This window comes from Symphalangus syndactylus, chromosome 10, assembly GCF_028878055.3.
Source record: "Symphalangus syndactylus isolate Jambi chromosome 10, NHGRI_mSymSyn1-v2.1_pri, whole genome shotgun sequence".
NCBI classification, from domain to species: domain Eukaryota; kingdom Metazoa; phylum Chordata; class Mammalia; order Primates; family Hylobatidae; genus Symphalangus; species Symphalangus syndactylus.
The window spans coordinates 94,886,010-94,908,532 of NC_072432.2; the positions used below are offsets into that span (position 1 = coordinate 94,886,010).

Sequence of the window (22,523 nt, forward strand, 5' to 3'; positions counted from 1 at the left end):
ATAGTCTTCTTAAATTCTCAATACTGGAAGTCCCTTCCAATGACAGTTAAGTGTCCTGAGAACTACAGGACAGAATACAGCCAAGAAGACAGTAGAGGCCAGGGAAAAGGAGAACTGTGGGGCTGTAGTTGTTTGAGCGATGGCCCTTGCAAACAAAATTTGGGGATGGTCAAATGTCCTGGCACAGAATTTCCCAACCTTAACACACTCACTTATGCTCCTAACCATGAACCTTCCCCGCATTGCTTTCCATCTTCCTACTGCCCCCACCCCATTCACTAACCAGCCTCCTCTTTCAGACTGGGGACCAAAAATTGGAGGCAGCTTTCCCCTTCTATGCAGAGGTATCCGTCTTTTGGCTTCCCTGGGACACACTCTAAGAAGAATTATGTTGAGCCATACATAAAATACACTAACACTAACAATAGCTGATAAACTAAAAATAAGTCTAAGAAAAATCTCATAATGTTTAAAGAAAGTTTATGAATTTGTGTCGGACCACGTTCAAAGCTATCCTGGGCTGTGTGTCGCCTGTGGGCTGTGGCTTAGACAAGCTTGCTCTAAAGCCTGTCTCCCTCCACCCCTTACAGAGGAGAGAGGATTAAGGCCAGGCAATCCGCAGTCTTCATGGATCCTTGTTCAAGATATCTGATACAGGATTTGGACGGGGACTCACCTGTCACCACAGCAGAGCTGAATGGGGCTTCACTTGGCTCCCTGTTTTACTTTAACATGCCATAAGCCATCAAATTGACTGCGCCATCCTCTTTTTCTCCACAACTTTCTAATTAAACAGAAAGAACAAAGTCTAAGTAGAGTGGGCCAAATGGATGAAGTATTATTGTGAGATCTGAGCACCTACTTTATCTACAACAGGGCTCCAGGAGCCTCTTACATTCCTTAGAGAAGAATAGCCCATACTGGGCCCTAAGGCAAATCCACAAGTAGAGCTACAGCTCAATCAGGACAGGCATTCCCCTGCTCCCATATCTCTGTAATGGGTAGCAGATGGTGATGGTTCCCTGGATTACTAGAGAAGGGTTTCTTTTTGGTTTATTCATATTTTGTCTGTTGGGTTTTGTACTATTTAAAGAAACCACCTTCTTTAAAGATTTTTCAGGATTTTGCAGTCAAAAGGAAAGATTTTGCAGTCCAGGGGAAAAATTCAGAATATGGGCCATCCCAAGTATAGATGAAACATTGTGGGAATTCTCCTTACCTGGCTGTATTTTTAAAATTCAGTAAATACGCTGTGTTCCTCTCGAAGCCTTTCCTAAGTCTGCAAGTAAAAGAGAGCTGTTTTTCTGTGGATATGATCTGACCTCTTGTAGCACACTTAGCACTTTCCACTGTGTGCTGTGCTTATGTAGATGACTTCTCTCTCCTTCCGGAAAACAGAAACCATGTATCTGATTCACCTTTGCATTCTTCATGGACCTGATAAAGTATACCTTTACTGTACACCTAGCTCTTTCATCTCAACATTTCTAGATCTGAATTTGTGATCACTTCTGTAAAACAAAGTCATCCTTCAATGTTCCCCAGCTGGTAGAAGTGTGCATGCATGCCTTCTGTACTTCTTTCCATAGCACTTAACCACAATATGAATAAAATGACAAATCATAAAAGACCTTTTAACTGACTTCTCCAATAAAATACAAGCTCTTTTTAAAATTTATTTTTAATTTTTAGTTTTTGGAGATACATACTGTATATATTTATGGGTTACATGTGATTCACTGATACAGTATATACTAGGTATATAGTAAAGTATATATATATACTTTAATTATATAGTGAAGTATACATATACTTTTAATGTATATATATACTTAAAGTCAGGTAAACATATGCTTTACTAGCTGTAGGTGTATATATACATATATATATGTATATGTGTGTGTGTATATATATATATATACACATACACGCACAATATAAGAAACAGTGATGAAAAAGGAGAGTCATTTATTTGACACTTGTGGGAGCCACATGGTCCTACACAGCCTCTAAGGCCTGCATCCTTCCACCACCCCAATTCAGGCTCACCACCTCCTGCCACTAATCTTGATAAAGCAGAACTATCATTTTGTAACTCCTGTTTGTAAGCCCCATGAGATGTGAGCTTCTTCGTAGCTTCTCCTCGCTCCTTTGCAACCAACTCAAGTCTCACCTCAATGCCATTGTTCTGTCTAGAGAACGACCTGGCTCCCCTTATAGCCAGACTTCTCAGAAGGGTTGGGTGTGTTGCTTATATCAGTTTCCTTATTTTCCATGGACTCTTCGACCCATTGTAATCTTGCTTTAGCACCCATACATCTAATGCCTTAAATATTAATAAAATGCTGTCTTGGCTCTATTAATTATGCCCTTCTTGAAATACTTTCTTCCCTTGACTTCTATGACATCCTAGTAGATTCCCACTCATGTCTCTGTTGACTCATTCTTGGGATCCTCTGCTGCCTCATTCTCCTCTATGCCCTCCAAATGCCAGAGTTCCCCAGCCATCAATCATGGGCCTTCTTTCATTCTATGACCTTTCTGGACTTTTATTCACACCCAAGGTTGCAATAACACACCACACAGTGTCTGCTCTCAAATCCATCTCCTAAGAAAACCCTTCATTGAGATTCAAATCTGTATACCCAACAGTCTGTCACATCAGCTCCTTTATCTCAACATTTCTAAATCTGAATTTGTGATCACTTCTGTAAAACAAAGTCATCCTTCAATGTTCCCCAGCTGGTAGAAGTGTGCATGTGTGCCTTCTGTACTTCTTTCCATAGCACTTAACCACAATATGAATAAAATGACAAATCATAAGAGACCTTTTAGCTGACTTCTCCAATAAAATACAAGCTCTTTTTAAAATTTATTTGTTATTTTTAATTTTTAGAGATACATACTGTATATATTTATGGGTTACATGTGATTCACTGATACAGGCATGAATGCATAATAATCACATCAGGGTAAATAGAGTATCCATCACCTCAAACATTTATTCTTTGTGTTACAAACAATCCAATTATACACTTTCAGTTATTTAAAAATGTATAATTAAATTATTTTTCACTGTAGTCACCCTGTTATGTTAACAAATATGAGATCTTATTCATTCTTTCTAACTTTTTTTTTGTACCCATTAACCATCCACACTTCCCCTCCTCCACATCCCCATTACCATTCCAAGCCTCTGGTAACAATCTTCCTACTCTCTATTTCCGTGAGTTCAATTATTTTCATTTTTAGCTCCCATAAGTGAGTGGTAACATGTGAAATTTGTCTTTCTGTGCCTGGCTTCTTTCACTTAACATAATGACTTCCAGCTCTATTCAGGTTGTTGCAAATGACAGGATCTCATTCTTCTTTATGGCTGAATAGACCTCCATTGTGTATATGTATCATTTTATACATATATATATATATATATATACATGAGATGGAGTTTCACTCTTGTTGCCCAGGCTGGAGTGCAATGGGGCCATCTCCGCTGACTACAACCTTCGTCTCCCGGGTTCAAGCGATTCTCCTGCCTCAGCCTCTGGAGTAGTTGGGATTACAGGCATGTGCCACAATGTCCAGCTTATTTTGTATTTTTAGTAGAGACGAGGTTTCTCCATGTTGGTCAGGCTGGTCTCGAACTCCCAACCTCAGGTGATCTGCCCACCTTGGCCTCCCAAAGTGCTGGGATTACAGGTGTGAGCCACCACACCCAGCTACATTTTTTTTTTTTATCCATTTGTCTGTTTGATGGACACTTAGGTTGCTTCCAAATCTTGGCTATTGTGAGTAACGCTGCAATAAATATAGGAGTGCAGATATACTTCAATATACTGATTTTCTTTCATTTGTATATATTCCTAGAAGTGAAATTGCTGGTTTTGTAGTTTTTTGAGTTTTTCTCATGAAGGGATGTTAAGCTGTATCAAATGCTTTTTTGCCATCAATTGAAATGATCATATGGCTTTTGTTCTTTATTCTGTTAATATGTATCACATTAATTTATTTGCGTAGGTTGAGACATCCTTGCTTCCCTGGGATAAATTCCACTTTGTCATGATGAATGATCTTTGTTTTTTTTTTTTGTTTTTTTTTTCAGAGTTTGGTTTTTATTGTTACGTGTTTCGCTGGGTGCAGAATTGCCCCACCACCCCTGGCCACCCTGGCCTCTTGGGAGGAACAAGCAGAGAGGTGGCTCCAGATGGCTCTTGGCTGCCACTCTAGGTCTCGGGGCTTATATAATAAGCACAGTCGGCTCTACTTTCCAACAGGAAGTGCAAACTAATTCACAGTCACACTTCACCATGAGGGAGAGATGGTCTTGGCTGAAGGCACTTTAATCAGGGAGCAAACCCAGTGCCGGAGTTTGTCTTCCTTCTTGTTACTCTGATAAATCTAGACACCACTCTGTTGGAGAACCAGCACTTCCGGCAGCTGGGGTTAGTGCACTGACTGAGCGAGGCATGAGGCCTGCTCACTGGTAGAACTTCTTGTTAGGGCTGTTAGCGTGGTCAGCTAGCAGCTGGCATGGGGTGAACTGTTTTCCATAGGCAGCTTCATACTTCTTGAGCCGGTCCACTATCTTCTGGGCGCCATACAGATCCACAAAGCGGAAAGGCCCTCCAAGACAAGGCGCGAAGCCGAGCCCAAAGATGGCTCCAATGTCTCCCTCTGCAGGTGTGGCCAAGATCCCCTCTTGCAGGCACATGACTGCCTCATTCACAAATCTTGTCACCAGGTGGAACTGGATGTCTTCGTCTGATGAGACTTCAGACTTAGGAGGCAGCTTCAGACTCACTAAAATACTATCCATGTCAGAATTCAAATCCTTCCTCTTCACACCCTCCTGATTGATGTAAAAGTCCTTCCCAGACTTGCGACCTAGGAAGCCCTTGGACACCATCTGTGTCAGCAGTTCTGGGTTTCTACCTCCAAACCGCTCCCCAAAGACTTTGCCCAGATCTTCCGCCACATGTTTCGCTACATCCACACCAACTTCATCCACCAGTGTGGCGGCCCCCACAGGAAAGCCAAAGCTTGTGGTCAGGGAATCCATCTTCTTCGAGTCAACTCCTTCCTAGAGGATTCGGATGACTTCAGACATCATGGGCGCAAGACACCTGGTAGTATATAAGCCAGGTCCATCTTAACCACAATGATGACCTTCCCCTGCTTGAGTCCGACTGCTACAGCTGAAGCACTGGTGTCTTTGGAAGTTTTCTCGGTCGTGATAATCTCCAGCAGCTGCATCTGGTCCACGGGAGAGAAGTAGTGCATGCCAATCACCTTCTCAGGTCTTTTGCTGACAGCAGCGATTTCACCGATTGGGAGAGCAGATGTGTTACTGGCAAAGATACAGTGATCTGGAATCACCGCTTCTACTTCCTTTAGCACTCCGTGCTTAAGACTAAGGTCCTCAAACACAGCTTCAATCACCATGTCGGCCTTTTCGAAACCTTGATAATCAAGCTGCCCAGTCAAGTTGCTGAAGATGGAATCCCTTTCAAATGATGTTAGAGCTTTCTTCTTCACTTTATCATTCAATCCTTTGAACACTTGTTGCTGTCCTCGGTCTAGCACAGTGAGGGTGGCATCTTTAAGTATATAGTCTTTAGCCCCTTATCCATGGAGACTTGGGCGATGCCTGCTCCCATCAGCCCTGCACCAAGAATAGCCAGATGCTTAACATCCTTCTCTAGAGCTCCAAATTTATTCTTCTTGCACAGGACCTGACCATGGTAGAGTCCCATCAAGGCCTTTGATTCTTTGGTCATTACAAGCTCTCCAAATTTCTGAGATTCAGAGAGATAACCGGCATCACTCCCTTGCTCCAATCCAGTCTTTACCACATCAGTTATTTTCAGAGGTGCAGGATAAAGGCCTTTAGTCTGCTTTCGCACTTTGTCTTCCACTTTTTTGTAAACCTGTTGCCTGACAAATGGAATAGTCATAGCGTAAGCTATCAATTTTTCCACCAATCCCTTGTCTCTCTTTGGAGAGATCTTCTTATCAGCTAGTCCTTTGGTGAAAGTAATTGCAACTTCTTCTAGGTATTCGATGTCCATTCCTCTGGAGGTTTTAGTCCTGGTCCCAGGGGTTCCACCAATTGGTCAACCAGTCCCATTTTCTTTGCCCTGTCTGCATGAATGCTTCTACCAGTCAGCATCATGTCCAAAGCAGCAGGCACACCCGCCATTTTGGGCAACCTTTGTGTGCCTCCTGCTCCTGGTAAGACCCCCAGCAAGACTTCAGGGGTACCTAATACTGTTTTTCTGTCTTTTGTTGCTATTCTATATTGGTATGAAATGGCAAGCTCAAGTCCTCCTCCCAGGCAGGATCCATTGATGGCAGCCACAATAGGCTTTGTGGACTTTTCAAGTTTCTCAACTATTCTCTCTGCTTCTTGTGATAGCTGTGTTACTTCTTGAAGGGTCTTGCAAGCAGCTAACATGTTGATATCAGCACCTGCAATAAAGCAGCCTGGCTTTGATTAGATAAAGACGGCACTTCTGATTTGATCACCAGCCCAGATTTCATTCATAACTTTTGAGAACTCTGAATGCAGCTCTTTACTCAGTGTATTTACCTTTGAATTGGGAGAGTTAATTCAAACAACTGCCACATCCCCTTTGACTCCATAGTTAATATGGGTTCTGGTCAGCAAAGCAGAAGACCCTGTAAAATTGCGGCATATATAACCTAGGGAGCGGAGGATCCTGAAGGCAGAGAAGTGGCTGAGGATGCCAGTCGCCCGGCAGGCCACCATGTTGAGCTGAAGAGGACAGCAGTGGAGAGCACCTCTAGATGAATGATCTTTTTAATGCATTATTGAATTCAGTTTGCTAGTACTTTACTGAAGATTTTTGCATCAATATTTATCGGGATATTGGTCTGCAGTTTTCTTTTTTTGATGTGTCGTTGTCTGGTTTTGTTATGAGGATAATACTGGCCTCATAATATGATTGTCAAAGTATTCCCTCCTCCTTCTCTATTTTTCAGAATAGTTTGAGCAGAGTTGGCATTAGTTCTTTAAATTTTTGATAGAAGCAGTAAAGCCACTGGATTCCCCAGGCTTTTCTTTACTGGGAGACATTTTATTACAACTTCAATCTTGTTACTTGTTATTGGTCCATTTAGGACCAATCCAAATCTGTTGGATTTCTTCAAGGTTCAAGTTTGGTAGGTTGTATGACTAGAAATTTATCTGTTTCTTCTAGATTTTCCAATTTATTGTCATATAGTTGCTCAGTAGCGACTAATGATCCTTTAAAATGATCCAGTGGTATCAGTTGTAATGTCTCCTTTTTCATCTCTAATTTTATTTATTTGAGTCTTCACTCTCTTTTTTTCTTAGTCTGACTAAAGATTTGCCTGTTCTTTTTTTAATTCCATATATATGATACTACCTACTCAATTTATTAAAAATTGTAATAAACATAATAATCAAGCTAGTGCTCCAAACTTATGCTGTTCACATGGAAGACACCACAAAAGAAGACATAATATAGAGACTGCCTTGCAATAAGAAGTACAAATTCCTTCTTAAAGATGGAGAAATAAAAGGACAAATCTAGTTGTCTAAAAGACAATTCACTGTGCACATTTTATTTACAGTTTTGTACACTGTCTTAATATGAATGGGACTGCTTTTCTACTTGAGCCATTTTTAACCAAAGCAAAATAACCTAAGTAATACAAAGTGTTAAAATACAGCATAAAGATACAAAAACAGACATACTAATTCTAGTTAGGAATGTAATTATGATGTTACATTTTTTATAATCCACAATTATGTCTAGGAAATCACACAAACATAGATCACTGATTTGAATGAAATGCATAAATTTGTAGCAAAGCTTTGTAGTTACAAAAAGCAAAAAAAATTACCAAAGAATGCACAAAATTAATGTTTATTCCACCTTTGTGTCATATTCCTGGATCCTTCACCAATGTTACATGAGGAGAAAAACAAAAGCAAAACAAATGAAAAACTGAAATCAGAATCACTAATATCAATTAGGGAAACAAATAAATTAAAATCTAGCAGCCATCAGCAAGAGTACAGCAAAGACAATGCTGTAAAAAGAAACAAAGAAAATTGCTAGAAAACCGTATGCATCATAATCTTTCAAACCAGCAAAATATGCTCCCGCATACAATGGAACAACAGAATTTTTTTTCCTGTAAAGTATAGAAATGCCAAGTTATTTTTTGACTATTGTGGATAGGAAAATCTGTATGTAATTAATGGTAATTCTACTGAACTATTACAGAGTGGGCCAGGAACACATTTATGGATTCTGGGGATGTGTACTGTAATTCTTTGATTGGGATAGTGGAAACTCTAGCCAAAAAGAAAAAAAAAAAAATGAACACAGAAGTACAAGACAAAGGCGAATGAGACTTCTCTTATATCTTAGAAACATTTAGATGGAAATCAAATTTAAATGCAGTCCACTCTGCTTTTTGAAGAGGCTTTGGTTCAGCTCCCAAATCTCGATTGCTTGACGCAGTCTCCTGTGAGAATACTCAGGAGGTGTCTTCTTAAACAACAAACCTATTTTTAGTGGTGGAGCCGCTCTTAGTAGCTGTGTCTGCGTGGGACTGATAACCAATCACTATCTTTGGAGGAAGTCCTAACCTTTCCTTGTATACCCTCCCTATATGTGTAACAGCTTCTCTGTTTTCACATTCAGTAGTCCATATTGCTATCTTATCACCTTTAACTCTAACATTAACAACAGTGCCACAAACATCATCACTGTAGTCATCAAAAGATTCTCCAATAAGGCACAAAAGTGTCTCTAGCCAAAAGCGATCGAGGTCACTTCGTCTCTGCTGTTTGTTCAATGTAATTAGCCATCGTCCTCCCCGTTTGTTTTTCTCATCTTCCCACATAGGCTCAATACCATCCTTAAAAAGTGAGTAGTCACAGCCAGGCATTAAATTACTAGACAACTGGATATGGCTATACAGAGCCCAAAAGTCTTCAACAGTAACAAACTTAGAGATCAGCCGCTGGTTTGCTTGCCAAGTTTTGCTTTTATCATTTTTAAAAAACCAGAGTGCCCATCTGTTCTGTAGGGGATGTTTAATATAGTGTTCTGGGTTAGCAACCTCCTGATTAGATTCGGTTTTCTCCTCTTCTGTAGTCAGAGGATTAGGAGTAGGGGTGGTTTCCGGTTCGACAGTCGCCATCTTAGATCGATCTGCAAGATTTGCCCATTCTTGGGCAAAATAAAACAACTGACTTTTTGTTTTATTGATCATTTGTATTGTTGTCTTCAAATTCATTTATTTCTGCTCTGATCTTTATTATTTCATTTCTTCCACTAACTTTGGGTTTGGTTCGCTCTTTCTCTTCTGGTTCATTAAGATGCATCATTAGGTTGTTTATTTGAAGTTTTTTTTCTTCCTTGATATAGGCACTTTTAGCTATAAACTTCCTGCTTAGTACTGCTTTTGCTGTATTCCATAGATTTTGGTATGTTGTGTTTCTATTATCATTTGTTTCAAGAAACTTTTCAATTTCCTTCTTAATTTCTTCATTGACCCACTGTCATTCAGGAGCATATTGCTTAATTTTCATGTGTTTGTATAGTTTCCAAAATTCTCCTTGTTATTATTTTTTTGTTTTATTCCATTGTGGTCAGAGAAGATGCTTGATATTATTTTAATTTTTTTAATGTTTTAAGATTTATTTTGTGATCTAACATATGTCCTATCCTTGAGAATGATACATGTACTGAGCAAAATAATGTGTATTCTTTAGCCATTGGATGAAATGTTCTATATCTATTAGGTCAATTTGGTCTATAATGTAGAGTAAGTCTGATGTTTCTTTGTTTGTTTTCCGTTTAGAAGATCTGTCCAAGACTGCAAATGGGATGTTGAAGTCTCCAGCTATTATTGTATTGGGGTCTATCTCACTCTTTAGCTCAAAAATTTTTTACTTTATATATCTGGGTACTTCAGTGTTGAGTGTAAATATACTTACACTCATTATATTCTCTTGCTAAATTTACTCCTTTATCATTATATGATGACCTTCTTTGTCTCTTACAGTTTTAGTCTTGAAATCTAGTTTATCTGAAATAAGTATAGCTACTTTTGCTCCTTTTTGGTTTCCATTGACATGGAATATCTTTTTCCATCCCTTTATTTTCAATCTACGTGTACTTTTATAGGTGAAGCGCGTTTATTATAGGCAACAGACCACTGGGTCTTGTTTTGTTTTTTTTTCATCCATTCAGCCACTCTGTCTTTTTTTGGAGACTTTAGTTCACTTATATTCAATGTTATTCTTGATAAGTAGGGACTTCTGCCATTTTGTTATTTGTTTTCCTGTTGTTTTCCAGTCTTCTCTTCCTTCTTTCCTTTCTTCCTGTCTTCCTCTTAATGAAGGTGATGTTCTCTGGTGGTACGTTTTAGTTTCTTGCTTTTTGTTTTTTATGTGTTTATTGTATTTTTTTATTTGCAGTTTTCATTAGGCTTGCAAATACTATTTTGTAACTCATTATTTTAAGCTGATAACAACACTGTTTGCACAAGCAAACAAACAAGCAAAAAGACAGCTTATAAAAACTACACTTTAACTTTGTCCTCCTGCTTTTTAACTTTTTGTTGTTTCAATTTATGTATTATGGTACTGTCTGTGTCTTGAGAAGTTGTAGTTATTATTTTTGATTGGTTCATCGTTTATCCTTTCTAATTAAGATCAGAATAGCTTATATACCACAGACACAGTGTTATAATAGTCGGTGTTTATCTGTGTACTTACTATTACCAGTGAGTTTTGTACCTTCAGATTATTAATTGCTCATTAACATCTTTTTCTTTAAGGTTAAAGAACTCTCTTTAGCATTTCTTGTAGAACAGGTCTGGTGTTGAAATTTTTCAGCTTTTGTTTGTCTGGGAAAGTCTTTATTTCTCCTGCATGTTTGAAGGATATTTCCACCAGATATACTATTCTAGGGTAAAAGTTTCTTTCCTTCAGCACTTTAAATATGTCATGCCACTCTCTCCTGGCTTGTGAGATTTCCACTGAAAAGTCTGCTGCCAGACATATTGGAGCCCTATTGTATGTTATTTGTTTCTTTTGTCTTGCTGCTTTTAGGGTCCTTTCTTTATCCTTGACTTTTGGGAGTTTATTAGATGCCTTGAGGTAGTCTTCTTTTGGTTACATCTGCCTGGTGTTCTGTAACATTCTTGTACTTGGATATTGATATCTTTCTCCAGGTTTTACAAGTTCTGTATTAGCCTTTTAAATAAATACTCTACCTCTATTTCTTTCACTACTTCCTCTTTAAGGCCAATAACTCTTAAGTTTGCCCTTTTGAGGCTATTTCCTAGATCTTGTAGGCATGCTTCATTGTTTTTTATTCTTTTTTCTTTTGCCTCCTCTGTGTATTTTCAAGTATCCTGTCTTTGAGCTCACTGATTATTTCTTCTGCTTGATCAATTCTGCTATTGAAAGACTCTAATGCATTCTTTCATGTGTCAATAACATTTTTCAACTCCAGAATTTCTATTTCATTCTTTTTAATTACTTCAATCTCTTCATTAAATTTATCTGATAGAATTCTGAATTCCTTCTCTGTGTTATCTTGAATTTCTTTGAGTTTCCTCAAAACAGCTATTTTGAATTCTCTGTCCAAAGGGTCATATATCTCTGTTGCTTTAAGATTGTTCCCTGGTGCCTTATGTAGTTCACTTGTTGAGGTTATGTTTTCCGTGGTGGTCTTGATGCTTGTGGATGTTTGTCTTTGTCTGGGCATTTAACAGTTGGGTATTTATTGTAGTCTTTGCAGCCTGGGCTTGATAGTACCCATATTTCTTGGAAAGACTTTCCAGGTATTCTAAAAGACTTGGGTGTTATTATCTAAGCCATATCTGCATCAGGGGACACCCTGAGCCCAGTAACATTGTGGTTCTTGCAGACTCAAACAGGTACTGCCTTGAAGGCGTTAGGTAAGATCGGGGAGAAATCTCTACATTACCAGGCAGTGACTCTTGTTCTCTTCCATTACTTTCTCCCAAACAAATGGAGCCTTGCTCTGTTCTGAGCTACATGGACCTGGGGTTGAGGTAAAACAAGTACCCCTGTGGCTACCACCAATGGAACTATGCTAAGTTAGACCTGAAGCCAGCACAGTACTGGGTCTTGCCCAAGGCCTGCTGTAACCACTCCCTGGCTGCTGCATATGTGTGCTCAAGGCCCTTGGGCTCCACCATCAGCAGGTGGAAAAGCCAGCCAGTCTCGTATCCTTCCCTTCAAGGTGGTAAGTTCCCCTAAGCCCTAGATGTGTCCAGAGGTGCTGTGTGGGACCCAGGTACTGGAGTCAAAATCCTTTCAAGTCTGCCTGATGTTCTGTTTTACTATGACTAAGCTGGTACTCAAACTGTGAGATGTAGTCATTTCCACTCTTCCCTCCACTTTCCACAGGCAGAGGGACCTTACCCCATGGTCACCACCATAGGCCCACAGGAAGTACTCCCAGGCCACTACCTATGTTCCCTTAAGGCCCAAGCTCTCTTCAGTCTGCTTGTGGTTAATGCTACCTGGCCTAGCACTCACTCTTCCAAGCAGTAGCCTCCCCTCTGGCCCAGGGCAGGTCCACCTATGCTGTCCAAGAGCCCAAGAGTCTGTTTGGTGCTTTGTCCTGCTGTTGCTGAGCAGGTACCTGAGGTGCAAGTCAAAATGCCTTTTACTTTTCCCTCTACTTTTCTCAGGAAGGAGTCTCTCCCCATAGCCACCACAGGCTGGGAATGTGCTGAGTTTTACCTGAAATCAGCAAGTCTCAGAGTCTCACCCAAGGCCCATGACATGCTACATGGGTATTGCTGCTGGTTATTTAGGGCCCAAGGGATCTTTGGTCAGCAGATGATGAGTCCTGCCAGTACTGTGCCCTTCCCTTTAAGGCAGTGGGTTCCCTTCTGGCCCAGGTTGTGTCTAGAAATGTTATCTGGGAGCTAGGGCCTGAGAAAGGGGCCTCACAACTCTGACTGGTGCCCTATCCTACTGTGGCTGTGCTCATATCCAAGATACAAGACAAAGTCCTCCTTACTCTTCTCTCTCCTCTCCTCAAGCAGAAGGAAGGGATCTCTTTTGGATCCATGAGCTGTGCAGCCTATGGTTGAAGAAGGGGTCGCACAAGCACCGCATTAGCCACCCTGACTGGTGTTTCAGTAGGTAGCATGCCCCCAGTCCACTGGCTCTGAGCCCAGTTCAGCACTGAGCTGCAGAATCACCTAGGAGTTTGAGTCCTTGTGGCCTAGACTGCCTTTCAAGTTTATTTAGGGCCCCAGAGGAATTTAGCCTGCAGTGGGGAGGCTTGGCAGAACTGAAGTTCTAATCGGCTGGGATAGGCAATTCCTCTCTGGCTAAGGCTGGTTTTATACTTCCTCTGTGGACAGGAATCAACTGAGTTCAGCTCAGTTTGGCTTTCTGCTGTGACAGCGCACCGCTAAGTTCAGTGCAATGTTTTACAATTGCTGCACTCTCCCTGTCCCAGATGCACAGATTCTCTTTATCCATGCTACACTGCTGCTGCCAGAAGATGGAGGAGAAGTGGCATTGGCATTTCAGGACTGTCTCCTACCCTCCTCAGTAACTCTTTTAGCTATATGAAGCCAAAACCAGATACTGTGAGTGCTCACCTGCTATTTAGTTCTTATTAAGTTGCTTTTTTTGTGTAGATAGTTGTTAAATTGTTATATTTGTGGGGGGTACAATCACTGGAGCCTTCTGTTCTACCATCTTGCTCTACCTCTATCTCAAAATATAAAGTATTTTAGAATAGGAATTATGTATATTGTTAATTATTTGTTGAATGAATGAGTCAATGTGTAAATTAATGAGTACGTGAATGAATGAATTTCACTAGGGGAACTTCCCAGTCCTATCCAGCCTAGCACAGTTTATGAGTTCTAAGAGGGATTGCCCTTAAACACATGCTTCAGAAAAAATAAAATGTGAGATTGAAACTATCAATAAAATCTGAACAAATAAGTAGGGAAAGGTATTTTCCCAAAGGACATTTGGGTATAGAATTCAGAAATCTAGATACAGATCATAACTTTCATGTTGATTCCAGCTCCTGTAGATCCTGGGTTTTCCTACTGCAGAGCAAGCTGCACATAGTGGCCTATTTCACATGGTTTTTCAGTCAGGGATGTGGTTTTTCTGACAGTTAATGGGACTGGCCCACACAGCTTTGTCTCCAAACTGACAACTTCCTTTGCTTATCCCTAACAATTCAAAAAACTGCCTTTTCGGGTGATCTATTCATAATTTAGTGAAGGCTATTTTTAAAAAAGAAGAGGGAGGAGGAGGAGGATTCCTTTTAAAGAATACTGAGATTAAGGTACTATATTTTTAAATCATCCAAACAATTAAAACTTCTGGAACTTTTTGTATTGAAACATTTTTATAACATAGCTTTAAGTGTAGGGCTTTAATAGTGTGAAACTAGCTCATGAAATTTAAAATCAGTGTGTGCGTCATAACTCTAAATGAAATGAGTATGTTAAGCATTTTCCCAAATCCCCTTTTATGCAATGCCTTCTATTAGAGTAAAATTTATGACTGCCATCCTGTGAGTCTCTACTCTTTGAGAGCAGGTCATGGATTTCCGTCTTTATATGCACTATAGCACCAGCACTCTGTTTTTCAAAGGATATTACTAATTGGATATTTGTCGAAATCAATGTTATTAATGATTTTACTTTTTATGAGACAGTTTCTGCTTCTGTCCACCCCTGTAACCCAGGCTGTAACTAACCTCAGAGTGTCCACGGGAGGACATCTGACTCAGGTTTGCCATCTTCAGGGCATTGTATGCACTAGACTTCACCAGATTCCCTCGCCCATCAAATTGCATCTATCCTGTCCTGAGCCATTGTGCCTTATGATGATAGAAAGAATACACCACTCTGTGAGGATATGGTGACTGGTAATGGATGCCTTCAATTTTTAGCCTCGCAGTTAATGTATTTATAACTAATTGGTTTTTAGTAATGACAATGTGCCAACAATAACAATAGCTACCATTTATAAGAGTGCCTGGCACATTGTAGGTGCATAGTAATTGTTGGCTTATTATAATTAGCAGTGATAATGGCCATTGCTATATTAGTAATAATAACAATTACCATATGAACTTGAACTGAACTGGGCTTTTTATTTTTATTTTTTGTATTATCTCAAGGAAATGACTGAAATTATAGTTATTTTAAGTCAAGGAGTTGATTTGGAGTAAATAAGTAATTTTCTTTCTTTTTTGAAAAAGCAAACTGTATGTGGGGTGTGTGTGTGTGTGTGTGTACCCACACACATGCATGTTTCTCCTGATTTCAAAAGCATTATAGAGTTGGCAGTTAAGTATGTAGGCTTTGGTGTCCAGCTGCCTGGATTCATACTCTGGTTTGTCACAAGCTAATTCTGTGATCTTAGGCAAGTTAGTTAACCTCTCTGAGTCTTAATTTTCTCATTTGTAAAAGGAATAATTATAGAACATAGCTCATAGAATTATGAGGATTAAGTAACACAATGAATAACTATTGTGTCCATAATAGTACTCCCTGATGTACATTGTTCTTTGTTTTTTTTTATGGCTATTATTTAAAAAGAACTGGAAAAATGCAGAAAAGCAAAAAGGAGGGGTCATTTAATTCTATTATATAACCACTATTAACAATAACATGGGGCTGTATGCGTCTAACTTTTTCTGTTTATATGTATGCCTACTTTAAGTATACTCAATTTTATAAAATTAGATATAATCATTAACTTGTTTTAATAATTTACTTTTCCATGCCCAGTATAATTTATTTTATATATCACTTTATAATTTGTGTTATCGATTTATTTTTCTGTCTAATATATATTATTATATACAGTTTTAATAGTTGCATATTAGTCCGTCATCGTATGTATTATGTTATTCATTCATTTGACATGTAGAAGATTGCTTTGAATTTTTTATTATTATAAAAGGAATCTTGATCTAAATTCACATCTTTTGGTACATATTTTATTAATTTCTTGGTATAAATTTATAGGAAACCATTTAATAAGCTATAGAATATTTTCTAAACTTAATGCTTTTAGAATAAATTGCCAAATTGGTTTCCATAAAAACTTTAATTTCATTTCTAGCAATAGTATATGAGGCTTCTAGTTTCCACATAACCCTGCCATACCTAGGTAGTATATATACATACATTTTTTATAATATCCAATTTAATGGCTTCTGTACAATATGGAACAAGTCATTTTAACTCTGAGCCTCAGATTCCTAACGTACAAAATTAACTAATGGGTATAGAATTCAGAAATATAGTGACAGATCACAAAGTTTATATTGATTCCAGAACCAATTGATATTCAATATTTGAACTGTAGTTCAAGTGACAAAGGGCCAAGGTGAAGTTGGGCTAATGCCAGAAGAGGCTGAAGGGATGAATACTGAGGAGCATTTCTCTGCTAATGCCATGACTGTCCAGAATGTCCCAGTGTTAATCAGAAAGTAATGTAGATAACAGAGATAACAGTTACAATTTGAATTTCTGATTGTGTCTTATTGCTGTCTATCCTGCTAAACTGTGTGCCCCATGAGGGCAGGGATCTTTGTTTGCTCACTGATATAATTTATGCCTTTAGCACGGAGCCTGACACATAGTAGGGGATCAATAAGAAGCACCTTATACAAAAGTTAACTCAAGATGGATTAAAGACTTAAACATAAGACCTAAAACCATAAAAACCCTAGAAGAAAACCTAGGCAATACCATTCAGGACATAGGCATGGACAAAGACTTCATGACTAAAACACCAAAGGCAATGGCAACAAAAGCCAAAATTGACAAATGGGATCTAATTAAATTAAAGAGCTTCTGAACAGCAAAAGAAACCATCATCAGGTGAACAGGCAATCTACAGAATGGGAGAAAATTTTTGCAATCTATCCATCTGACAAAGGGCTAATATCCAGAACCTCCAAAGAACTTAAACAAATTTACAAGAAATAAACAACCCCATCAAATAGTGTGTGAAGGATATGAACAGACACTTCTCAAAAGGAGACATTTATGCAGCCAACAAACATATGAAAAAAAGCTCATCATCACTGGTCATTAGAGAAATGCAAATCAAAACCACAACGAGATACCATCTCACACCAGTTAGAATGGCGATCATTAAAAAGTCAGGAAACAACAGCTGCTGGAGAGGATGTGGAGAAATAGGAACGCTTTTACACTGTTGATGGGAGTGTAAACTAGTTCAACCATTGTGGAAGTCAGTGTGGCGATTCCTCAAGGATCTAGAACCAGAAATACCATTTGACCCAGCAATCCCATTACTGTGATTTACAAAGTATTGTAAATCATTCTGCTATAAAGACACATGCATACCTATGTTTATTACAGCATTATTCACGATAGCAAAGACTTGGAACCAACCCAAATGCCCACCAATTATAGACTGGATAAAGAAAATGTGGCACATATACACCATGGAATACTATGCGTCCATGAAAAGGATGAATTCATGTCCTTTGCAAGGATATGGATGAAGCTGGAAACCATCATTCTCAGCAAACTAACACAGGAACAGAAAATCAAACACTGCATGTCCTCACTCATAAGTGGAAGTTGAACAATGAGAACACATGGACACAGGGAGGGGAACATCACACACTGGGGCCTGTTGTGGGGTGGGAGACTAGGGAAGGGACAGCATTAGGAGAAATACCTAATGTATTTGATGGGTGCAGCAAACCACCATGGCATGTATATACTTATGTAACAAACCTGCACATTCTGCACATGTATCCCAGAACTTAAAGTATAATAATAATAATAATAATAATAATAAAAGAAGTATCTTTTGAATGAATAAATAAGCTGAATGAAGCTACCCTATACTTGTCAAGAGACTGTGCACCTGGTAACCGGCAGTGTGCTGTCCTCTAGATAAGTGTGGGTGAGCTGCCATGAATGAGGCCTCTTAGACTTGCCTTTTCCCAGCTCCCATGCTGTGTCCCACTGACAGTCTTTCTCAGATATTTAATACCTTCAGCCTGGTTAAGATTCAGCCTCCCCTTCTAGAATCCATGCTTTGCAAAGCAATGTTGGGCCCCTGTGCTCTAAACCATTATGGATTGGCTTAATAGTTCAATTCAGAGGGTAGAATTATTTCTAAGTTCTTAGGGATACTTCATTGCTGTCTTTTGGACTACCTGGAGCAACTAACTCATGGGATGGTTGAGGGTGTATTACATGAGATAACATGTCATGTAAAATATAGAACTGTTGATCTAAGCAATACAGTGTGGTGGTTAAAAGCCTAGGCTTTAGAGCCAGACCTTCTCAATTCACATCTGGGCTTCACAACTTAATAGCTGTGTCCCCTTAAGCAAATTACTTAATCACACTATATTTAGTTTTCTTGCTAGAAATACAAAAAAATATTACCATTGATGTGGGGATTTAATAGTTAAAGCATGTGTAGAAGTAAAAATGGTAAGTAAATGTTACCTACTATTTTGATCATTACTTTTAGCCTCAGTGACCTCATTGAGAATTTGCTATGTGCCAGACACCAAATATGTATTACCTCAGTTAATCCTTACAACAATTCTGTGGGCTATTACTGTTATCCCTACCTCATGCATATTCAGGTTCAGAAAGTTTTAGTAATAACTTAGAATCATATAGATAGTAGATAGTAAAGCCTGGATTTAAATGCAGGTAGGTCTGAAATATTCTCTCATAGTGATACTTTTCTTGACATAATTTGAAATATCTGCATTCTTATTGACATTTTTAAATATCTGACTTCTAGCCTTTTTAGCTATGCCCAAAACCTGAGAACTAACTTTAAGTTCACGTGAGTGTTTAAACATCCATCTATTGGTCTGATGGTCTATAGTTTCTAAAAACTCTTACAGTTCTTAAATTACACTATGACTCAGTTCACCCACCTCTCTATTTCCTCTACTAGGATCTTAGCAAAATCAGTCAGTTAAATAATTAAATACCAATTAAAAGCTATAGATTGGCAAATGATGACCAAAACAGACAATTTGCATGCCATGGTGTGGGCACAGTAAGGTTATATAATCTTTCCTTGAAAGATCACGATGCAATTGTTTCAGTATTCATTTTAAACAGTGAACTGGAGTTATACATGCTCTAACCTAACAGTGCTTCTCTACCCAGTGTGGAAGTGTCCTGACACCACTAGCAGCAGAGACTCATCTATTATAAAGTGACTGGTTGAATGAGTGCCCTGTGATTGGCCAATATCCTTCTCATCACAGTGATGGACTTGAAATTTGAACCCTTTTCAGACACCCCCAGCAGACAAAACAAGGAAAACTGAAAAGCAATCCATTTACAGATGTCAGCACTGCTGCTGTGTTTTTGGATATGATTTGCCACACCACATTTGACAGATTATTTTTTATATCTTTGAGATTTATCTTGTTTTCATTGGAAAATACTATAAACTGTTGCATTACCTTTTACCAAGTGAATAAATTGTGATATTTGGTAAAATTGTCTTTCATAGCCAAGAGATTCCAGTGTACAGACAGCTAGCATGGCTGTCATGTGGCAGGGTGGTGGCAATTTGTGCATGATACGTATTCAGGAAAAACATTAGCATGTGGCTTATGATAGCATGGGTTTACATGGGGTGCATCTTGATGTTTGAAGGTCATGTTTTTCTCTTCAACAGGTTAATTATGTATGGTTTTGTGAAGGCTATGATACATGCTGGCCAGTTGAAAAATGGAGACTTTCATTTCACTGACTGTTTATTTTTTGGTTCACTGATGTCTGCTACAGATCCAGGTAATTGCTCAAATAATATATTTTCTTCTTTTAAGAATCAAACATTTAAATTGAATGTTTCTCCCCAAGACCATCACCTGAGTCTACGTAATAATAATTTCTATTTCTCTTCACCTGCAGTTGACATATCTGTTAGTAATTACAAAAGAAAAGGAGAATATTTTAGTAGTGCTAAAGAAACTGGTTAGAAAGTAATTTCAGTAGTGGGAGAGATCTTTAAAGTCATTATAGTTTATTTCTCTAGAATAAGCTTGTCCAACCAGCGGCCCATGGGCTGCATGCAGCCCAGGATGGCTTTGAATGCTGGCCAACACAAATTCATAAGCTTTCCTAAAACATAATGAGATTTATGCACAGACCTTTTTATTTGCTCGTCAGGTATCGTTAGTGTTAGTGTATTTTATGTGTGGCCCAAGAAAATTATTCTTCTTCCAATGTGGTGCAGGGAACCCAAAAGATTGGACACCCCTGCTCTAGAACATGTAGCCATTTTGAGTTATCATCCTGAATTTCTCTCCAGTCAATATATCTTCTCTTCTTTTGAGAATGATGCATTAAATGGTTTAAATATATATTTTTAAAAATTTACTATGGTACTTTTCAAGCATATCAAACATAGGGAGAATAGTAAATAGAATTGGCATATGCCCTTCAGCAGTTATCAAATGTGGGCAATCATCTTATTTATACCCCCTCCGCATGCACTCTCTCTCATCATGACTGGATTATGTTAAAGCAAATTCTAGCAATCATATTATTTTCTTTGTAAATGTTTTGAAAAATGAGTATTGCCATTGTAAGACCTAAAAATATTAACAATCATTCTTTAATATTGTCCGAAATCTACTCATTGTTTTAATATTCCTAATCATCTTATTGTCATTATTCATTTGTATAGCAGTTTGTACAAATCAAGATCCAAACAAGGGCCGCATATTCAATGGATTGATGTGATTATTGAGCCTCTTTTTATCTAGGAGTTTCCCTTTTATTTTTATTTTCTTGTCATTTATTTGTTTAAAAAAAGAGGTAATTTGTCTTGTGGTTGAATCAAATATAGTTCCTTAAAATATTCCTTAGTGCCCTGTATTTCTTATAAACTGATGGTTAGAGTCAGGTGTTTAATCAGATTCAGGTTCAACTTTTTTGGTATGGTTACTTTAAAGGTGGTGCTGGGACCCTTCTATTGAATCACCTCCAGAGGCAAATAGTGATTGGTGACTCAGCTGTCAGCCTGATCCATCATATTATTGGATTGCTACTCTAGCAAAGACTACAAGAACACAACCTGTAGTTAAACAAGATGCTTTTATTACTCGTTGCAATGAAAGTGAATACCATGGGGAATCATGTTATGTCTCAGTGGGTATTAGAAAGGACTTATTATAGGACTTGGGTTTATGTTTGGTTATTTTAGTGAGGGTTTAAGGCATCGGGGCTTTGGTCTGGATTCGATGCTGTCAGGAAGTGGGAATAACTCCAAGACTGGGCATCTTAGTTAAGTCTTATTTAGAAGGAGGAAAGACTCAATTGAGCCTAAAGCTGCAATTGGTAAAGAAGCAGTGGTCACTCATAATAGCCAGGATAGGGGGATGTTTGTTCAGTTTTGTGGTTTGGACAATGTTCATCAACAATTACATAATAGTACTGTTTTTGTCTGGATCCATCATGGTCACAGAATAGGCTTGCCTGATGTCATTCTGTTAAGCTGTTTTTGTTCAACAGAAGAATGCCAAGGCCTAGCTAAGAGTATCAGGCCAGCTCTTGAATGTGGGTCTACTTTTCTCTTTCTTAGGAACATATAAGAATCTTTCTCAGCTGGGAGCAGTGGCTCATGTCTATAATCCCAACCCTATGGGAGGTCAAGTTGGGAGGATCACTTAAGCCTGGGAGGTCAGGACCAGCCTGGAAAACATGGGGAAACCCTGTCTCTCAAAAAAAAAAAAATTAAAAATATAGCCTGGTGTAATGGTGCACATCAGTAGTTCCAGCTATAGCTACTTGGGAGGCTGAGGTGGGAGGATCACTTCTCAGGCCAGTAGGATTGGCACCACATAGTGACTTGTTATAAATGTAAAATCTCAGGCTCAACCACAGACCTAGTATCAGATGCTAGAATTTAACAGTATCCTCAAGAGATTCATATGCACATTAAAGTTTGCAAAGCTTTACATTTTAGAGTTGCCCATTTTATCCAATGGCTTTAGTACCCATTGATGGTCTTTGCTTAAGCCAGTATGTATTAGGGGTTACAAACTAGCGGAATGCTAATCTAATCCTACCTTTTGCATTTATTAGCTGGTGGTACTCTCCTTAATGAGGTAGTTTTCCAGTTCAATTATTTCAGTACCCAATGATATAATTTAAGCAACAAAATCAGGGCAAATGATCCATTTTTTTCTCTTTATTTACTAATTTTCAAAATAATGTGTTGTGTAGCATCCTGCACATGTGACCAATGAGATGAGCTTTTAAAAACGTATCATTATGAGCACATGGATTTTTACATAGATGATATGTTTCAGTCTACTCTTGTCATTATCCTTTTTTCATGATCAAAAGATGCCATTTTTGACAAGTGGGAGTCCCTTCAAGTTTCTCCTGCATCCTTTTATTATAATGACAACAGTTTTCAATAGGTTTCTTGCTTTTGAGTAAGA

General features: G+C 38.5%; 2 protein-coding genes and 1 pseudogene across 7 annotated transcripts in view; 1 reads left to right on the plus strand and 2 right to left on the minus strand.

Annotated features, from left to right (window-relative positions):
* SLC9A9 (solute carrier family 9 member A9) overlaps nt 1-22,523 on the plus strand; it is a 608,568-nt gene that overhangs the window by 144,568 nt on the left and 441,477 nt on the right. For all 6 annotated transcript variants that reach the window (XM_063610659.1, XM_055295145.2, XM_063610660.1 and 3 more), the window contains one exon: nt 19,748-19,863. In XM_063610659.1, the coding sequence (XP_063466729.1) occupies nt 19,748-19,863 (116 nt within the window). The remainder of the gene's footprint in view (nt 1-19,747; nt 19,864-22,523) is intronic.
* Nucleotides 4,099-6,800, minus strand: LOC129491183 (trifunctional enzyme subunit alpha, mitochondrial-like; annotated as a pseudogene).
* Nucleotides 7,583-9,215, minus strand: LOC129491188 (eukaryotic translation initiation factor 4E-like). Its single transcript, XM_055295147.2, has one exon. The coding sequence runs from the start codon at nt 9,199-9,201 to the stop codon at nt 8,548-8,550; it is 654 nt and encodes a 217-aa protein (XP_055151122.2). The 5' UTR covers nt 9,202-9,215; the 3' UTR covers nt 7,583-8,547.

Excerpts from the sequence above, each read along its gene's own strand:
- LOC129491188 (XM_055295147.2), bottom strand. The coding sequence starts at position 9,201 with ATGGCGACTGTCGAACCGGAAACCACCCCTACTCCTAATCCTCTGACT.